This window comes from Falco biarmicus, chromosome 1 (genome assembly GCF_023638135.1).
Source record: "Falco biarmicus isolate bFalBia1 chromosome 1, bFalBia1.pri, whole genome shotgun sequence".
NCBI lineage: Eukaryota > Metazoa > Chordata > Aves > Falconiformes > Falconidae > Falco > Falco biarmicus.
Genome location: NC_079288.1, coordinates 53,922,800 through 53,939,144, shown reverse-complemented (window position 1 = coordinate 53,939,144; position 16,345 = coordinate 53,922,800). Strand labels below are relative to the sequence as shown.

The 16,345-nt window shown below is 41.6% G+C and overlaps 1 protein-coding gene across 17 annotated transcripts in view; it reads right to left on the bottom strand.

Annotated features, from left to right (window-relative positions):
* Positions 1 to 561: 561 nt before the first annotated feature.
* The window catches only part of LOC130150074 (melanopsin-like), a 49,941-nt gene continuing 34,157 nt past the window's right edge, over positions 562 to 16,345 (bottom strand). For 13 of the 17 annotated variants that reach the window (XM_056340681.1, XM_056340698.1, XM_056340690.1 and 10 more), the window contains 4 exons: positions 13,299 to 13,473; positions 11,099 to 11,185; positions 9,264 to 9,413; positions 562 to 4,016 (listed from right to left, as the gene is read on the bottom strand). In XM_056340681.1, coding sequence (XP_056196656.1) covers positions 3,627 to 4,016; positions 9,264 to 9,413; positions 11,099 to 11,185; positions 13,299 to 13,473 — 802 coding nt within the window. In that variant the 3' untranslated portion in view covers positions 562 to 3,626. Of the gene's footprint in view, positions 4,017 to 7,107; positions 7,354 to 8,683; positions 8,801 to 9,263; positions 9,414 to 11,098; positions 11,186 to 13,298; positions 13,474 to 16,345 lie in introns of all 17 variants that reach the window. The other 4 variants (XR_008822114.1, XR_008822116.1, XR_008822113.1 and 1 more) reach the window with 4 other exon arrangements.

The following is a 16,345-nucleotide window of genomic DNA, read 5'->3' as shown; positions in this document are numbered from 1 at the left end:
TCATTAAGATTCAAGTAAGTAATTTTTTAATTCTTATTTGAAACCTTTATCAAACCATTGATTTAACTATTAAAAAAAATTCTTTGTCCATTATAAAAGAAAATGTTTACATTTATGGTCTGAAATTTCTGTTACTCATCAAAATAGGAGCATATCCTGTAAGTGTGTTATACAAAGATTTAGCAGAAAGAAACCATTTCTGGTTAACAGTCATTCAGATTTAGGAAAAAGATCAAAGATTGCTGTCACAGTTCAAATGTATTGACTGTGGTTAGTTTTTAAAACTTTTGTTTGCCTGATTCCTGACATCCAAGTTGAGGTCATCATATTTCAAAAGTTGCTGAGCAACTTCAGATTTTACCAGGTCGGCAGACTCTAATTTTAGATGCTCTGCACTCAAGTAGGCAAGTGCTTGGTTGCATGTGAGCAGTCTATATGACTTGAAAATAAAGTTATATGTGTACCTTACTGTTCACTGGATCAGAGCACAGGTTTCAAAAGCTTTGACTCAACCTTTTCATTCCTGAAATTAATGACTGAATAAAAAAAACAAACAATGGATAGTTTAGTTTAACTCCTAAGAATTTTTATTCCATTTCAGTGAACCAGTACATTCCTTTGTGAAATGGGAAGCAACAGTTAATATTGTACATTTTTATGTGCCCTCTATTCTAATGTGGCAGCAAAGAAGTTTATGAAGTTTTTCTGCATTGTGGTAGTCAATTTAAGACTCTTCTACTCTGTGACTGATGTTTCTGCAAAAATCTCACAATGAACGTAGTAAGTCTAACTGGTATTTCATACAACTTTATGTTTTATCTCTCTACCGCTATGTCATTTGGCATTCTAGCGTACATCAGTTGAAGTAAACAGTAAACTTGACATTAGCTTCAGAAGCAGTGGTACTAATTGTATATGACATTAACAGTGTACAAGTGAAACACTTCCTCGCATGTACCTCAAGCCCACTAGTTTTCTGAGACACTTTTTTAGTACCAGCACATATGCAAGAGATCACTGGAAAGTCATCTTGTAGACTAAGTAGAATGCAAAACTTTGTCTGGGTAAAGAGGAGTTTGTTGGCTGTTACTTTGGGTCTTACTTTCTTCATCCCATCAGAAACTACGGCAATATCCTGCCTACAGCCTCACCAGTACAAGTCTGTCAACATCTTGAGTGCAAAATCTGCTCTAGGGCATGTTTTTATATCTTGGAACAGCAAATACATTTTCTTATTGTTATTTGGAGTAATTACAACAGTAAAAGTCAGGTATAAGCCTTATAAGAACACTTGCTAAGCAACATCTGGCTCAAGAAGAAAGGAGATACAGCAGCTGAGGATATTACAAGCAAGAAGGTTGGTCACTGCACAGCTGACATAGGAAAAAAAACCCACCAAATCAGACAGGACAGGTTCAGCAACAAAATGAAAAGAATCAGAGATGACAGGACAGTATGCTTACCCTGGGATTAAGCCTCTTTCATTTTCTATGAACTTTGCATTTAATTAACATTTTATTACTCATTGTGGCCAAAACCCCACACAGGATGAACACCTGGCACCAAGGAGCTGCAGGCGAGCACATCCCCATCGCAGTCCCCAGCAGCTGCCCCCCGCTGCCTGCTCACTGTGCCAGTCCTCAAATGCAGGAATTACCTTTGGAAGTGCTGAACTGATTGCAGCTGACCTCGGCGTGATTCCTGACCCGGCACCTGATGGGCACAGCTTTCGGCAACTCAGCCAAAGGTACTGCAGCGCGGTGCTGCCCTGGCCCCGTGCACCAGGGCTGCGTGCAGACGACTACACACATGATGTGGCTCCACCACCCTTTTCCCCTCTTCTCTACAAGGTAAGGAATGTTGGTATGTTGGCCACATTTCTGATGAGGGTCTCTAGACAGCAGAGTACCTCAAATAATAGCAGCATTAAGAGTGCTAGCATTGCAATAGGCAGCCTGTCTCAGCAATCACCTCTGTAACCCAGCAGTGGATTTTTTTTCCCTAGAAAGAGCACAGCCTGTACCAAAAGCAAGTGTCTCGGACCTCTTGACGGTCTGCTGTGCTGACACCCTGCAAAGCCTCGGGTCTGCAAGTTTGGAGGCATTGGATTTCAGTTTGTTCTTCAGTGGTGTTCCTGTCTAGCTAGCGGCAAACAAGATTTGTGCTGTCTTATTTTTTAACAAAGAAATTGTTTTAAAAAATACTGCTATGCTTTCCATCTGTTTTTTTGCATCAGAAGAACAGGAAAAGAGAAATTACCTTTCAAGACCAGCCAGTGCATACACAAAACTTGGAAATGCTCTCAGTGGTCTCTGTGTGATCTAGGATACAGTCAAGGGAATAAACTGAGACTCTGAACATAAACTCTCCCTCTCGTGGATGTCTGAAAGCTACTAGACTCGCTGGATCAAACATTTGCACTATTATATCCAGAGAAATGCCTGCTTTCTACTAAGCTATACTGATATTATGTGGAGAACAACATAGTTTAAGTTATCTACAGTTAAAGTCAGAGACTGAAAGGGAGGATGTGGAGAACACAGGAAAATGAGTAACAAAAGGAGGAATGCAGTTGGGAATAAAATGCTATGAGAGTCTTGTGAACCTGACCCATAATGTGAAGCACAGATAAAATAAACACAATCAGTAACCACAGGTAACGATGTGAGCACAAATCCTGTAGCAAACACCACAGTACTGTGGAGTTGTCTCCTGGATATGATGTTTTACCTGCTCTGAAGGCCTCTGGTAAATGACCTGTAGAAGACATCTGCTGGTCGTTTTAGAGAAGAGAAGAATCTCCTCTGGAGAGACAAGTGATACGTAGCAGCCAAGGCTTTATTTTTATCAATGACTTGTCAAGCCAGCTGTGAACATTCACCCTTTAAATCACAGACTCATTAGGATACACCCATATTTAGTCAAGATTGTAACTCTGAAGGTGCTCTAAATGCTTCTACAAGTAGTAGTGTATGTTTTAGGGTATAGCACCTTGCCTTTGGACATTCAGGTGATCATGCTAACACTGAAGTAAAATCCAGACTTCTAGCACTAAATTTTAAAGGCAAGCAGTCACTTCCCAGTTATACCATCAATTTATTTATGTCTAGCAAGCTGCCTATTTAAAAAACCAAAACACAACAAAAGCAATGCTGAAAATAATTTGATTAAAAAACAGTTCACATCATCTAGCCATTTGCATTACTGCTGGGGCTGGTGGAAGCAGTGGTCTTGTGGGGCTTCCTATCACCACCCAGAAGAGAGCTGCACAGGTAGCAGAAACATTCAGTAGCTGCCCCTGCTCCTGCTCAGTCATTTTTCCTTCTGCTGGCACCTCTCTCTGTGGTTACAAATCAGGGCCCCACCAAAGCAGGCGGCCAACTTGACCGATGCCACTCAATCTTGCTGCCAGATCTTCCACTGCTCATTTCCTGCAGCACAATCTGAAAGCCTGTTTCCACGCCTGAACTGGTCTGGACAAAGATAAATCTGAAGGCTGCCTAGTGACTACTGTATAAACATACAAAAAGCCTGATGATCTAACCTACAAGGCTTTGGTTATTTGGTATAATTAAGTGGAGAAGATGCCAAGAAAATAATTACCGGAAAGTTTTCTTCTGACAAACTTACGATAGAAATTTCTCAACAGCTTCAAGGAACTCCATGGATGAGCTAAGCCCTTCCAAGTCCAGCAGATTTCCCTTTTTGTTATGAAACTGGAATAATTCAGTCTCTTCCTCTTCCAGTTCCTCTTGAAATAGGTTGGTCTCTGAGGTAGGAATGATGATGATGCGGGGGACTATATTGCTAATGATAGAGCCCAGGACTCCATTAACTTGACTTTCTTGAGTGGCCAGATGTGAAGTGCCTGAGTCTCCTCCTCTGCTGACACTGCTGCTATTCAAATGGACAGGCAGAGAAGCTGTTCTTAGGCAGCTGTTCATGAGTGTTGCAGAGGGACTGTGTAGGACTGGCTGCCCAAACACCTTCTCCAAACAGCTGGAGGAGAGTGAAACCTGGAGTGGAGACATAAGCTTTAGTGTTGTCATGCAGCATATGACTGTGGAAACCAGTATTTAAAAATCTTCATTACCGCTAGTCGCTATTTGAGTTACCAGTCATATTTTCTAAACACACTAATTATTGACTAGAACGAGGGAAATTCATGATGTGTTAACATCTACAGCTTGGAAAGCAGGATGTTAAATGAAGCAAAAGACTACATGTTCAAATATCAGCAGAGATCAAAGAGAAAAAAAACCAAACAAACAAACAAAACAAGAAAAGAAAAGCCCATTCTATACCTGATTTATTTTATGTTTAAAAAAAAATACATTTCTCCATTTTTTATACATCTCAAAGTACTGGATAATTGTACATATCTCTTTCTCATGGAAGAAATCTCAGATAAGACCCAAGTACACTGTAATCTTTATTTGGCTAATGTTTCATCATCCTTGTGACAATCTCTATCATGGTGTCCCCAAATGGCTCTGGTACTGCCTTGGAGCAGTCGGGGGGTTTGCATTCATCTATTGAACAGTACTTCCACCAACAAAGAAGGGAGAAACAGCAGCTGTGATTTTGCTTTGCTAACCATTCCCCATCTGCCTATTTTGAGAGCACGCTAATTTCTAAATTGGCCTGGATGACAACTCCCCTGTGACCTTTCCATAACTCTTCGTGAATAGTATGCAAATCCAGAGTAAACTAAGTAAGCTTTGAAAGTGTCAGTTAATATTTAAATACACTAGCAACAGTAGGCATGAGTGATCAGTTTTGGCTTGCTTTAAAAAATGACTGTTAAGGTTATAAAATCACTGTGCCAGATACAGCGAGAAGTTAGAAGTCCCTTCTTCCTGGGGAAAAATCAACATTTAAAGTAAAACACAGTTTTTACTTCATTACTATGTGAATTCCCATGAAGGTAATAAAATTCATAGTATGACTAAGCTTTACTTAGATTGCTATAAAGCCCCTTTCAGAGTTATAGTTCTATTTGTTTTTCTTAATGCAGTTGTAAAGCATATTAACTAGCTATACCAAGTCTCTCCCTAGCTTGAGCTTCCCATAATCATAGAATCATAGAATGGATTGGATTAGAAGGGACGTTAAAGATCATCTAATTCCAACACCCCTGCCATGGGCATGGACACCTTCCAGCGGACCAGGTTGCTCAAAGCCCCATCCAACCTGGTCTTGAACGCTTCCAGGGATGGATCATCCACAACTTCCCTGGGCAACCTGCTCCCATACCTCACCACCCCCACAATAAAGAATTTCTTCCTAATATCTAATCTAAATCTACCCTCTTTCAGTTCAAAGCCATTACTCCTTGTCCTATTGCTACAGGCACTTGTTAAAAGTCCCTCTCCAGCTTTCTTGTAGGCCACCTTTACGTATTGGAAGGCTACTATAAAGTCTCCCTGGAGCTTTCTCTTCTGCAAACTGAACAACCCCAACTCTCTCAGCCTGTCCTGTCTTCATAGAAGTGCTCCAGCCCACTGATCATCTTTGTGACACTCCTCTGGACTCACTCGCAGCTCCACATTCTTCTTATGTTGGGGGCCCCAGAGCTGAAGGCAGTGCACCAGGTGGGGTCTCACTAGAGTGGAGTAGAGAAGGAGAATCACTTCCCTCAACCTGCTGGTCACACTTCTTTTGATCCAGCCCAGCATACTTTCTGGGCTGCAGGCACACATTGCCAGGCCATGTTGAGCTTCCCATCCACCAACACCCTCAAGTCTTTCTGCTCAGGGCTGCTCTCAATCTATTCACTGCCCTGCCTGTACCTGTGCTTGGGATTGGCTCGACCCTCATGCAAGACCTTGCACTTGGCCTTGTTGAACTTCATGAGGATCGCATGGGCCCACCTCTCAAGCCTGTCAAGGTCCCTCTGGATGGCATCCCTTCCCTCCAGCGTGTCAACCACACCACACAGCTTGTGGTGTTGTCAACACATTTGCTGAGGGGGCACTCAATCCCAGTGCCCATGTCACTGACAAAAATCTTACACAGCAGCGGTCCGAGTACTGACCCCAAGTTTTGTAAAGTTTTTTCTCTATTGCAGATATTCCTGTTCTAGTCATAAGCTTCCTTACTTCAACTTCAGTCTCCTTGAAGTGTTCAGGCATTTAATTCTCATGGATTTATAGGGGTTTGGTGCTGAAACTTCTTTAAAAAAGTTAGATCAGTTTCTAGCATGATTACAGCTCAGCAGAGGCTGTAATCTTGGTCCCCTTTGTCTCCACCTAGTCCATGGCCTGTGATACTACCTTTATACTGACTAAACGGTTCCTTAAATCAAAAAGGGAAGGCAGATGGTGGGGTTTTTTTGGGTTTTGTTTTTTATTTTTTAAGATTTAGGGATCATCATCTCAGTCTTAGCAAGTAGATTGAGAGAATGTTATTGCATAGCATAGGTGTAGCCTGATTTTACAGACAAAAACCCAAATGCTTTTGGTTTTCACAAAAATTTTCATTTTTTATGTTAAAAAGTCAGAATTTTTAGTCTCTCCTTGCCTCCACTCCCCACGTTTCTGTCAATCTGGGTTTAAAACTAGGTACTGATATACTCTGAAGCATTGTGTAATTCTGCTCCATAAGCAGGAATCACTCACCAGTCCCCATCGATAACGGTGTCTCCAGCTGCCGTACCTACCCAAGTGCAGGCAAGCACAATGTGCTGAAAAAAGTCATTTAAATCAATCTGACAAAGAAGAAAAGTCTGTTTTTCCAAATCAAATATAGCAACAGAATGAAAAAACTCAAAACCACTCCTCCCTTCTTCAAGTGCTGTTTTCACTGCTGCAGAAGGATGGGTTTCTTTTGGATACGGCTTAGTGGGAAGGACACCACTTCCAAGTATTTTTAATAGTTGTCATGCTGGGTAATTCCCTTGACACAAAACCTGGATGCACAGAGCACACTTGGCAACTGTCCTTTGAAATCAAGTATCCAAACCTATCTTATCCTCATGATACATGCCTGCATTTTAATGCTTCCAAAAAGGCCTCTTCCCTGCCATGCCAGGTTTCTAGGTGTCAGTCTACATCAAATCTGTTACCATCCTAATTAACCGCAATAAATCATGGGGCTGGATCATACCTTTGTGGCAGCACAGAAAAGAGTCCCATGTGGTTTTTATGCTCTGGAAAGCACCAAGCCTGGGACACCAATTGGCTTTTTTACTTTCACTTGAGGGATGTCTTTTCTTTTTTGACAACCCATCTGTAATGGTGCATTAAGAATCTTGATCTCAGTCAGTTAAAAGAATTCAGAGGTACATCAGTTTTTTAGATGTTGTTGAGATGGTCTTCTTAAAGAAAACAAAGGAAGCATAAGATTCTTTTCCTAAAAAAAATGTATATTTTGTTAAATCAAAAAGTTAGGTGACCCTTCACCAAAAACACACCTGGATTTCCATACTTGACCATTTTTGGAAGTGCCATAATAGAAATTCAGTCATAAACAACCCAGTAATGCTATTAAAATTCTAAAATAAATATATAAAAATGCAGCGGGGTTTCTTTAGGGTTGGTTGGGGTTTTTTTTAAGGATAAGTGGGTGGCCTCATAATGAAAATCTCTAACTGAGCTTGACAAACAAATATTTATTCTGATAGCATGAATATCAATGCATTGCATTTAGCTAACACACAATGGATCTTCACACCACACAGGAATCTTCACCGAAAATACTGAGAAAAGCAAACGAGGCTTTGAGAGTTCAATGTAAATAAACTCCGCACATCTAAGTGACCACCACTGAAAGCCTCAGCACAAAGGTACTATGTTTAAAGACTGTTTATTGAATTAATCCAACAGATGTCTTTCAAGGACAAAGTATAGTGTCTGAGCCTTCTTGTGGGGTACACAGTTGCTAAATTCAAGAAATTCAAGAATACAGGAACATTTATTTAATAATAATTTAAAAAATGTTATGCAGAACACCTCAGACTTATTTTGCTTCTCCTTCCTTGTGAGACCAAAAGCCAGTGGTTCTCCAGAACCTGGAGACAGTCTCTTGTCTTTCGCACTTGCCTACAACCTTGGGCACACTGGTCTAGTGACGGAGGGCAGTAGATTTGAACCCATGTTGCCTGCCACATTTGAAGCCATTGTTTTTCCATCAATACTATTCACAACACTTACAGGAGAAGACCAAGGTTTCTCAGGACTTGATCTTAAGGAGACACATGAAAGAAGACAAGGCAGACACATGCAGGAACTGGATCATCGGATGGCTGGAACTGCTCCTGCTTAAAGCTACGCTGTCTCTAGACAATTAGCCTTGGAGCTGGAAGGGAGCACAACAGACAGAAGCAGATGCTGTAGCTGTCCAAGGTGTGGGTGTTTCATTACACACACTAGAGTCATCCCGTTAAAGGGTGCCTCCATCAGAAAGGGTGCTACTCAGTCTAACCACTATCGGGGGATTGTAAGTCTATGTTTTTTCTTGAAAATGCAGCACTTATATATGCTTGGCATTGTGCCAGCCATACAAATAGTCATTTTGAAACTTGTGTTATAGTTCTGGCAGAAGCTGACTTGCAGGTGACCTACTGCTCCCATCCTCAGCAGTTCCTCAAGGAAATGAGGTGCTTCTCAACAGCATGACACCAAACCTCAGTGGTTTGGGCAATGAGCATGGTGCATCCACAGAAGATGCACTAAGTACTCACCATCTCCTCTTTCAGTAAGGGAAGGGTGGCAGCTGCCAGACTCTCCCACCCTTAGGGAGAAATGGGAGTTTCTTTCTTGTCTTCCCCCTCAACAAAAGTAAAACATTGTAATGTACACTGAAAAGAAGAAAAAGGGTGGTTTCTATCATGTCAAACTCTGGTTTGCAGCCCTGACTTTGTAATAAAAGGATGCTGCCACAATGTGGGCACAAGTGTCAGGATGGGAGGAACCAGAGCTGGGGTAGATAAACAAACAAAGAGGCAAAGACGTTAGCTTACATTTGATGCTACTAAAGGTTTTAATGAAGCTTTAGAGCTATGAGCTGATGCTGGCTTTCCAATAAAACCAGGCAACATATCAGTGAAAAAAAGTTAATAAGACATTATTGGCATTCTTATTAGTCACAAAGAAAGTAATAACAGCAAAGGTGAAAAGGCCACTGGAATCCGTATAAATGAAGCCTACAGATGAAACATCTGTATAAAGGTATAAAGGCTGAGCTATTATTCCAGAGATGATGTACTGTAGCAAGATTAACAGTAAAATGGAGAGTCCTCAGCAGAGACTTTTTTTACTTACCTTTTCTGCACTTGCTGCATCACAGCTCCAGGTCTTTGGGAGCAGGACTTTCTTCTCCTGTCTCAGACTTGTTGAGAAAGAATGACTTCGGTGAGGCTGCAGTTTCTTATGAGCTGGCTCTACCGGGTCAAGCTCTACATCGCTCCAGGTCTAATCACAAATGATGAAGGATTTCAGACAGTTACATACTTTCTCCAGTTCTAAAAATTCACAAATTCTGGCAGAAACCATGCACAATTACAGAAAACTAAAGCTGTTCTTACACAGGGCTCACACTCAAAACTCTCCTGGGGAGACGTTTGATTTTTAAGCTTGTTGCTTAACCTGGACTGTTTTTCTGAACAAAAATAAAATATTTTGAAATAATGAAAAATTATTTAATCTCTTTTCACTAGGATTTTTTCAGCGTTTTTATCTCCTTGCTTGTGCTAGGCTTATAGCTGCATAGCACCTGAAGCCTAAAGATAGGAATGAGTACAATCAATCTGTTTAATATGGGTTATGGCATTCCGTGTGACCATCAGCTGGTACAACACCATGGACATGGACAGGTCCAAACCCACATTTATATACATCCCGGCTGGATTCCCAGAACACCCAGGGCTTCTCAAGCCCCATGAACTTGCTTCTTCTCTGAATTGCCATTAGGAAATGGGAGGCAACGGCTGACCTCTGCACTGATTTTCCAGGAGCATGCCAGTAATGGAGCACCATTGTGACATTGCAACCATGCCATTCCACTTACAAGCTTAGGCAGGGGCCATTCATCATCCCTAACTTTGTGGTGACTTTTTGGTTGAATATCAAAGATGAGATCATTCCACTGTTTTCCATACCAGCTTTTAGATCTGGATGAATGGATAAATAGATAGGGCTCCACACAAGTGGGAGGCTAGTGCACAATTCCACTGCATCACCTTGCTCATACATCTATGTATTGCTGCCCGTTTATTCCTTCTCCCTTGTAGAATCAAACTGTAAATACAACTTTATATGACTCATGAACATGTTGGCTCCCTACACTAACATGTGCACAACACACTGGCAACAGCTGTGTCTTTTACAATGGTGCTGGTGTCATTCCTGCCCATCAATACTTTATTGGAGCATTCCAAAATTGCACTCAGTCTTGCTGTCATGCAAAGGCCATTGAGCTTAGCTTTTATTTCAGCAGCTGCTGTTGTAGCTAAAATCTCTACAGCTGCACTGAGCTGTCAGTTGCTCCAAGGAAAATTACCTTTGGCTGCATCATCTCAGCACAATGCAGTGCTGTGCATCGCTAACAGCAGGTGTTTTAGTTGAGACTCCTAAGCCAAAGTTGTGCCAAAGGCTGAAGCCTCTTAACCACGTTATCCCATCTCTTTAAACAGCAACCCCAACCAAATGTGCACAATAACCTTCTAACCCCAATGAACTAAAACCAAGTAGTGACCAACAGTGAAGAACTGAAAGCTTCTTGAATCGGGATGGGTGATCCAACTGAAATTACCTCATTTGGCATCAGACAAAGGATTAATGGGGAGAAAATTTAGGAATAAACTTCAATCCAAGGAAAATTAAAAGGTAAAAGGGGCAAAACAGGTTGGAAATAAGTAAATGAAGATCCTCCATGTTTTAAACTATGTCAACACATTTCCACATCGCTACACATGCTATCTACAATGAGAGAATGAAGCACAAGTGTAAGCAGCCAAGTAGTCCCCATGATCTCAAGGGGGATACAGATGTGTGTGGGTGCTCTCTTTGCTCAAGCTGTTAAACAATCCCAAACAAAATATAAATATACTCTTTTTTTTTTTTTAATGATAGAATATTTGCATGTTGCATATACTAACCTCGTATTGCAAGGATAATCTGGGTAATTTGTGGTTTATGAAATCATCACAGTTGATACTTTCATGCATCATTGTGTCGTCAGTGGTCTGTGAATGGAATTAAATCAGTAGGATAGATTATCTCATTCTTATTTACGTTGCCACAGAAATATTATGCATTTGTTTATGTTTTCAAGAGCCAAGACAAACGCTAAATTTCATAGCCTATACAAAGTGAGTCACTTTTTTTTCTGTCTCATTAAGGTCTTTTGCCCTGTTATAGCAACAACCAGATAAACGTGAAAGTGCTCCCCATGCCCTGAAGACTATGAGAACCAAGGCGAGCAAATTTGGGGATTCTTGTGCTGTGAGGTGTGGTACAGTAGTCAATCACACTCCACAAGAGTCCCATCACACACTTCAAAACTCCCTTGGGCTCAAACCTGAACAACAGAATGCTAAAAAAGGCTTTGCCCAGACTAAGAGAGGCCTTTCACTCTTCTATGTACTGGTTTAATTTAAAATAAATTTTATGGCAGATATATTTTATGAAACATTATTGAAAAAGCTTGTCAATTCTGGACAAGGCCTCTCCTGAGAAGCAGCTTGTCCATTGCATGGTATTTCAAGACCTTCTAATTTTGAATGAGAAAACACGCCCCATTTAAGAGATTTCATGATACTTAAGTATCATCATTATTACCCATCTTTAATACAGTAACCTGTAGGCTGTTCAGTGATGGCCAGGAATGCTGCTGTGATACATAATATACAATGATAAAGTGGAAGAGGATCCTTGTCTCCCAACAGCTCACTACGTCACCAGCCGTATGGCTGAGGCTACCCAGTAAAGTGCAATTAGTCATTTTAATCATAACTCTGCCTGATGCAGCCGTATGGTTCATGTGCGAGAGACGCAGCAGCACGGACCGCAAAGGAAACTGTCTTTTGTAATGGGATAGAGTTTGCTTCATTAGGGTTCAGGCACTTAAAGTGGGTTTTCTGTTTTATTTTTTGATTTCACAGCCCAAAGGCCTGAATTTCTTGCCAGCACCCTGGGCACAGCGCTGGCAGCGTCTAGGACACCTGGTTTCCCGGAGTACAGTACATTTTTCGTTCAGGTGTGTTTGCTTTACTGTCTGTCAGCCACAAAAGAATTCAGAAATCTCCCTGGTGCTGCTGCCTGAAAGGAGCGACTTCCATGCTCCAGCAGAAAATGCAGTGCAAAATTAACTTGTTCGAGAGCGGTGCACTGTTCGTGCTGGTTTTCCTGGTGGTCCTAAGTCCGTTCCCAAATGAAGGACTTCCAGCCTTCCCAAGCCACCCGGGAAGGGCCAGCCTGCAGGTGACCACACAGGACAGCCCAGCTCCGGCCTTGCCCGCCCACTGCCACCTGCCTCGTGGGGACAGCCCAGGGTCTGCTGCTCAGCCCTCACAGTGATTTAGAGCCTCGTGAAAGGTTACCGACGGCAGCCATCGTTCAGGGAGGTTTCTTACGGCTGAGCTGAATGCGGGGCAGCCCAGGCCCACAGCTGCCAGTCCTCCCCAGGAGCCCCCTTCCCAGCACCTCTGCACACAAGGCCAGCCTCCTGTGACGCAGAGAGGCAGGCAGGGTCGGGCTGAGAATGGCTGTGAAGAATCTCAAAGGATCCTTTTATTTCTAAGTCCCTCGGTCACCAGCCTTACTGAGACTTGGGGTGTGCTGCTTACAAAACACCCCACCTCGCTCCAGGTGCAGGACTCTTCCAACTCCTCATGATTAAAATCCAGGGCGGGGGGGGGGGGGGGGGGGGGGGGCGTTGGAAGGGGGGGAGGGGATGGAAATCAAAGTTTCCTATCCTCCAGAAAATAGACTTCCTTTAAAATAATAAGAAAGCTTTTGGATAGACCACTCAGATACTGGATTATGGGAAGTGGTTGGTGACATAGGGAACGCCTGACAATAGCTCTTTTTTATTCATATTAGACAACCTGAACAGCCATAGTCCCAGTAAGCATCTGAACCATGCAGATATGCTGGCCTGGATAATTTTTGAGATGAGAAATCATGCACAAACTTCCCAAAAAGCTGCAGAAATGACCTCACATGACCCCGAAAATGTAGTTACCCCCCACCGTTTTCCATTCTCTAATTCTGAATACGTATTTATAGAGCTGGTTATTTTGGGAGTTTGAGAAACGTTATACTCCCTTTCCTTCACAGAAACAAGAAAAGACTTACAGCTTCTCCAGTGGAAACTGACGAAACACAAGTGCTCTTGGTCCTGCCAGCAAGAGACTGATGGCTGGAGAGAGAGGTCCTGAATGATGACTCATTTATGGAGCCTCTCAGGAGGTCATTCTTCGATATTCGTATTAGGAACCTCAAGCAGGGAACAGCATTGTGGATGGTTTTTCTGAAGGAAAACAGGAGAAGAGAAAAAATAAACGGCACGTTGAAGATGCAGCTTTGAAAGTCATGTGAAAGTACTGTCTCTTTCCATAACTTCAGCATGGCTTCTGTTTTGATTGAGGTCGTCTCATGGAAACAGCATGGTATATCTAGAGGAAACTACTCAACAGGCTGAAAGGAAAATAGCAGGTGGCTTCTGGGCCTTGCGTCAAAACACATATGGAAGAGCTGCATGGATAAGTAGTAAGAAATGAAAATATCTTGAAGACCATGATTTGTTTCTGATTTAATTAAAATGTTAACCCCAAAAAACTTTCAGGTTAGCAGGTATGAAGGTCTTCACTGTGCAAAGGCACAGGACAAGGGAAGAAAAAGGGAGGGGGAGAAGGCCAGAAGAATCAGATATTGTTATTTATTTGTATCACGGCAGCTCCTGTAAATTCCTATCAGGAATTAATACTCTGCACAAGCATAGAGGAGAAGGTCCCAAAGAAATTAAAACCTGCCTTATTTGTCAAATAATAATCTCAGTCATGGCTGTATGAGTGTTCTTCTCCTGGCTCCAGGCCTGGCCCTGCATGGAGCAGGAGAGCCCAAGAGCCTCCCCTGCACAATGCCAGCTGGCCTTGCTCCTTGCTGTCACCGAGAGCTGGCAGGACAATGCTAGCCAGAGCACTGCATTTGGTATAACACCTCCCCAGTGCCTCCCATTCCATTATTTCAGCCCAACAGACAAAGCTAATAATGGCACAAACCCAAGTGAACAAGTCAAGAAGTGAGGCAGCAAGGAGGCATATGGAAAACAACTGATACACAGGATTTATGGATCAGTGACAGATGTTGCTATATTGACTTTACACTGAGATGCAAGTCAAGTAGGTGTATATTGTAAAATCTTTGCTTCTATAGATAGCAGGTTTGTTGAATAACTAGTACATTTTAAGTTATCATTTCTATTCTCATGAATGATCACACGTGTTATAGCCTCAGAGACCTAATTCTGGGATCACAAGATGAGATTACTGGTTTGTCAATTAAAAAAGCAAGCAAACAAACAAAAACCAACAAAAAAAAACCACCAACAAAATAAACTACTGCCACCACCACACCCCAATATGTAGCATCATCAGCACTCTCAGTATACCAGACTTCTGTGTGTCTTTGCTCTCTAACTTCAAAGGCAACTGAACAGCAACTCTGTGCCTACAGTGGAGACAAGTACTGAAGAAAGCTTTCTACCTGCACCATCATTCCTGATTCTGCCAAGACCCCTGCCAGTGAGCTGGCAGACCCCCACCAAGCTGCTTGGAGGTGCAGGAGTCTGCCCATATGGTGCCGGATAAAAAAAAAAAGAAAAAAAAAAAGAGCTAATGTGGTGCAGGAAATAAAAAGTTTTGAGAATCAGCAAGGGTTTACAGGACATAAGAAAATGCCAAGCCCCCATAAGTTAATTTTCATGTTGAAGACCTCAGGCTGGTGCTGAAAAAGCATCGGCCAGCTTTTTTCCCCAGCTGAGAAGGCTAAACCACTTCCCTCCGACATAGATGTAGCTTTTTATGTCTGCCACAGTCTACCTGGGGCTGGAAACTAATCAATAACTTCAAGTTGGTGTAAAACATACCATCCCATTTATTAATTGGGATTTCATGCAGAGACCTCCTCATGCTGGAATTTCGGGAAATATATTTTCAAGGACAACATAAGAACATTTTTGATGTCTTGAGGGACCAGAGTTTTAATTTTACTAACATTTGGGAGCACTGTTGAAGGACATTTTGTTGGCTGGGATGACAGTACAGATTTTGAAAGGAGTTTTAATACTGTACGTGTGAAATACATAATAGGTACAAACTAAAGCACTTATTTAATGATATTTTTATAAGCCACTGAAATAAAATTCACCTAAAGTCAAATATGTAGTAATTGCAAACAATTCTTTGATAAAATACTGCAGTTCAAAATTATTTATGATTATTCAGTTATTTATGATGGAACAATTTTGAATAAGTCATTTTGTATAAGTGTGTTTCTCTTGGGAGCAAGTTGGAAACATGGAGATGCAGAATTTCCATTTGCTATGAACAAATGATTAAAAACCCTAAAAATTCCAAAAGGTAAGGAATTTTCTGCAATAACTAACACAGCCAAGCGATGTTCTCTCACATACAGGTTGTTAAAGGAGTGAAAACTGTCTTCCCCCACAAAAGAGCATTTTGTGAATTAAAACTTTGCATACATTTCCTTACCTACATTTGTTACTTCCAGTGATACCTGTCAGGGAAAGAAGTGTTTTTCTCCTGTGTGCTGGTGGGGAGCGGGTTTGTCGGGGGTAGTATAGCAGGTAACTTCTTAGACCAGTTCTTAACTGAGTACTATCATAAAGATCACTGTCGTATTTTCAGTTACATTCATTGCAATGTACTTTTTTGATTGCTTAAGGAAAAGAAACCCCACAAAAAGACTTATTCGATCTGTTGGGGTGTTATGATGCAGGGACAGCAATTCTATGCCAAAAAGTATCTTGCTTTGGTAGTGGCATGCCATTGGTTTGAGCCATATCTGAACATTTTAGGTCCTGATGTCTAGATGCCCTTTCCTAGAAAGTTAACTTAGTTCAGTAGTTCCAATGGAAAATTGCAATTTAACCCCTGCCCAAACCCTTAAGTCTTGGACCTGAGCAGACTGACCCATTTATCCATCATTGGATAAATTACTTTCAAGGCATAATGCGAATTATTAGAAGATTTGGAAATTATACAGCAACATTGATCTTTACATACATATTCATTATTCACTGTTCAAACAAAATTGCTCCTGCCAACATATTTTCACCAGCTGATTTCTTGGTGTACTGTAGCTGCTTTTTCACTTTTAAA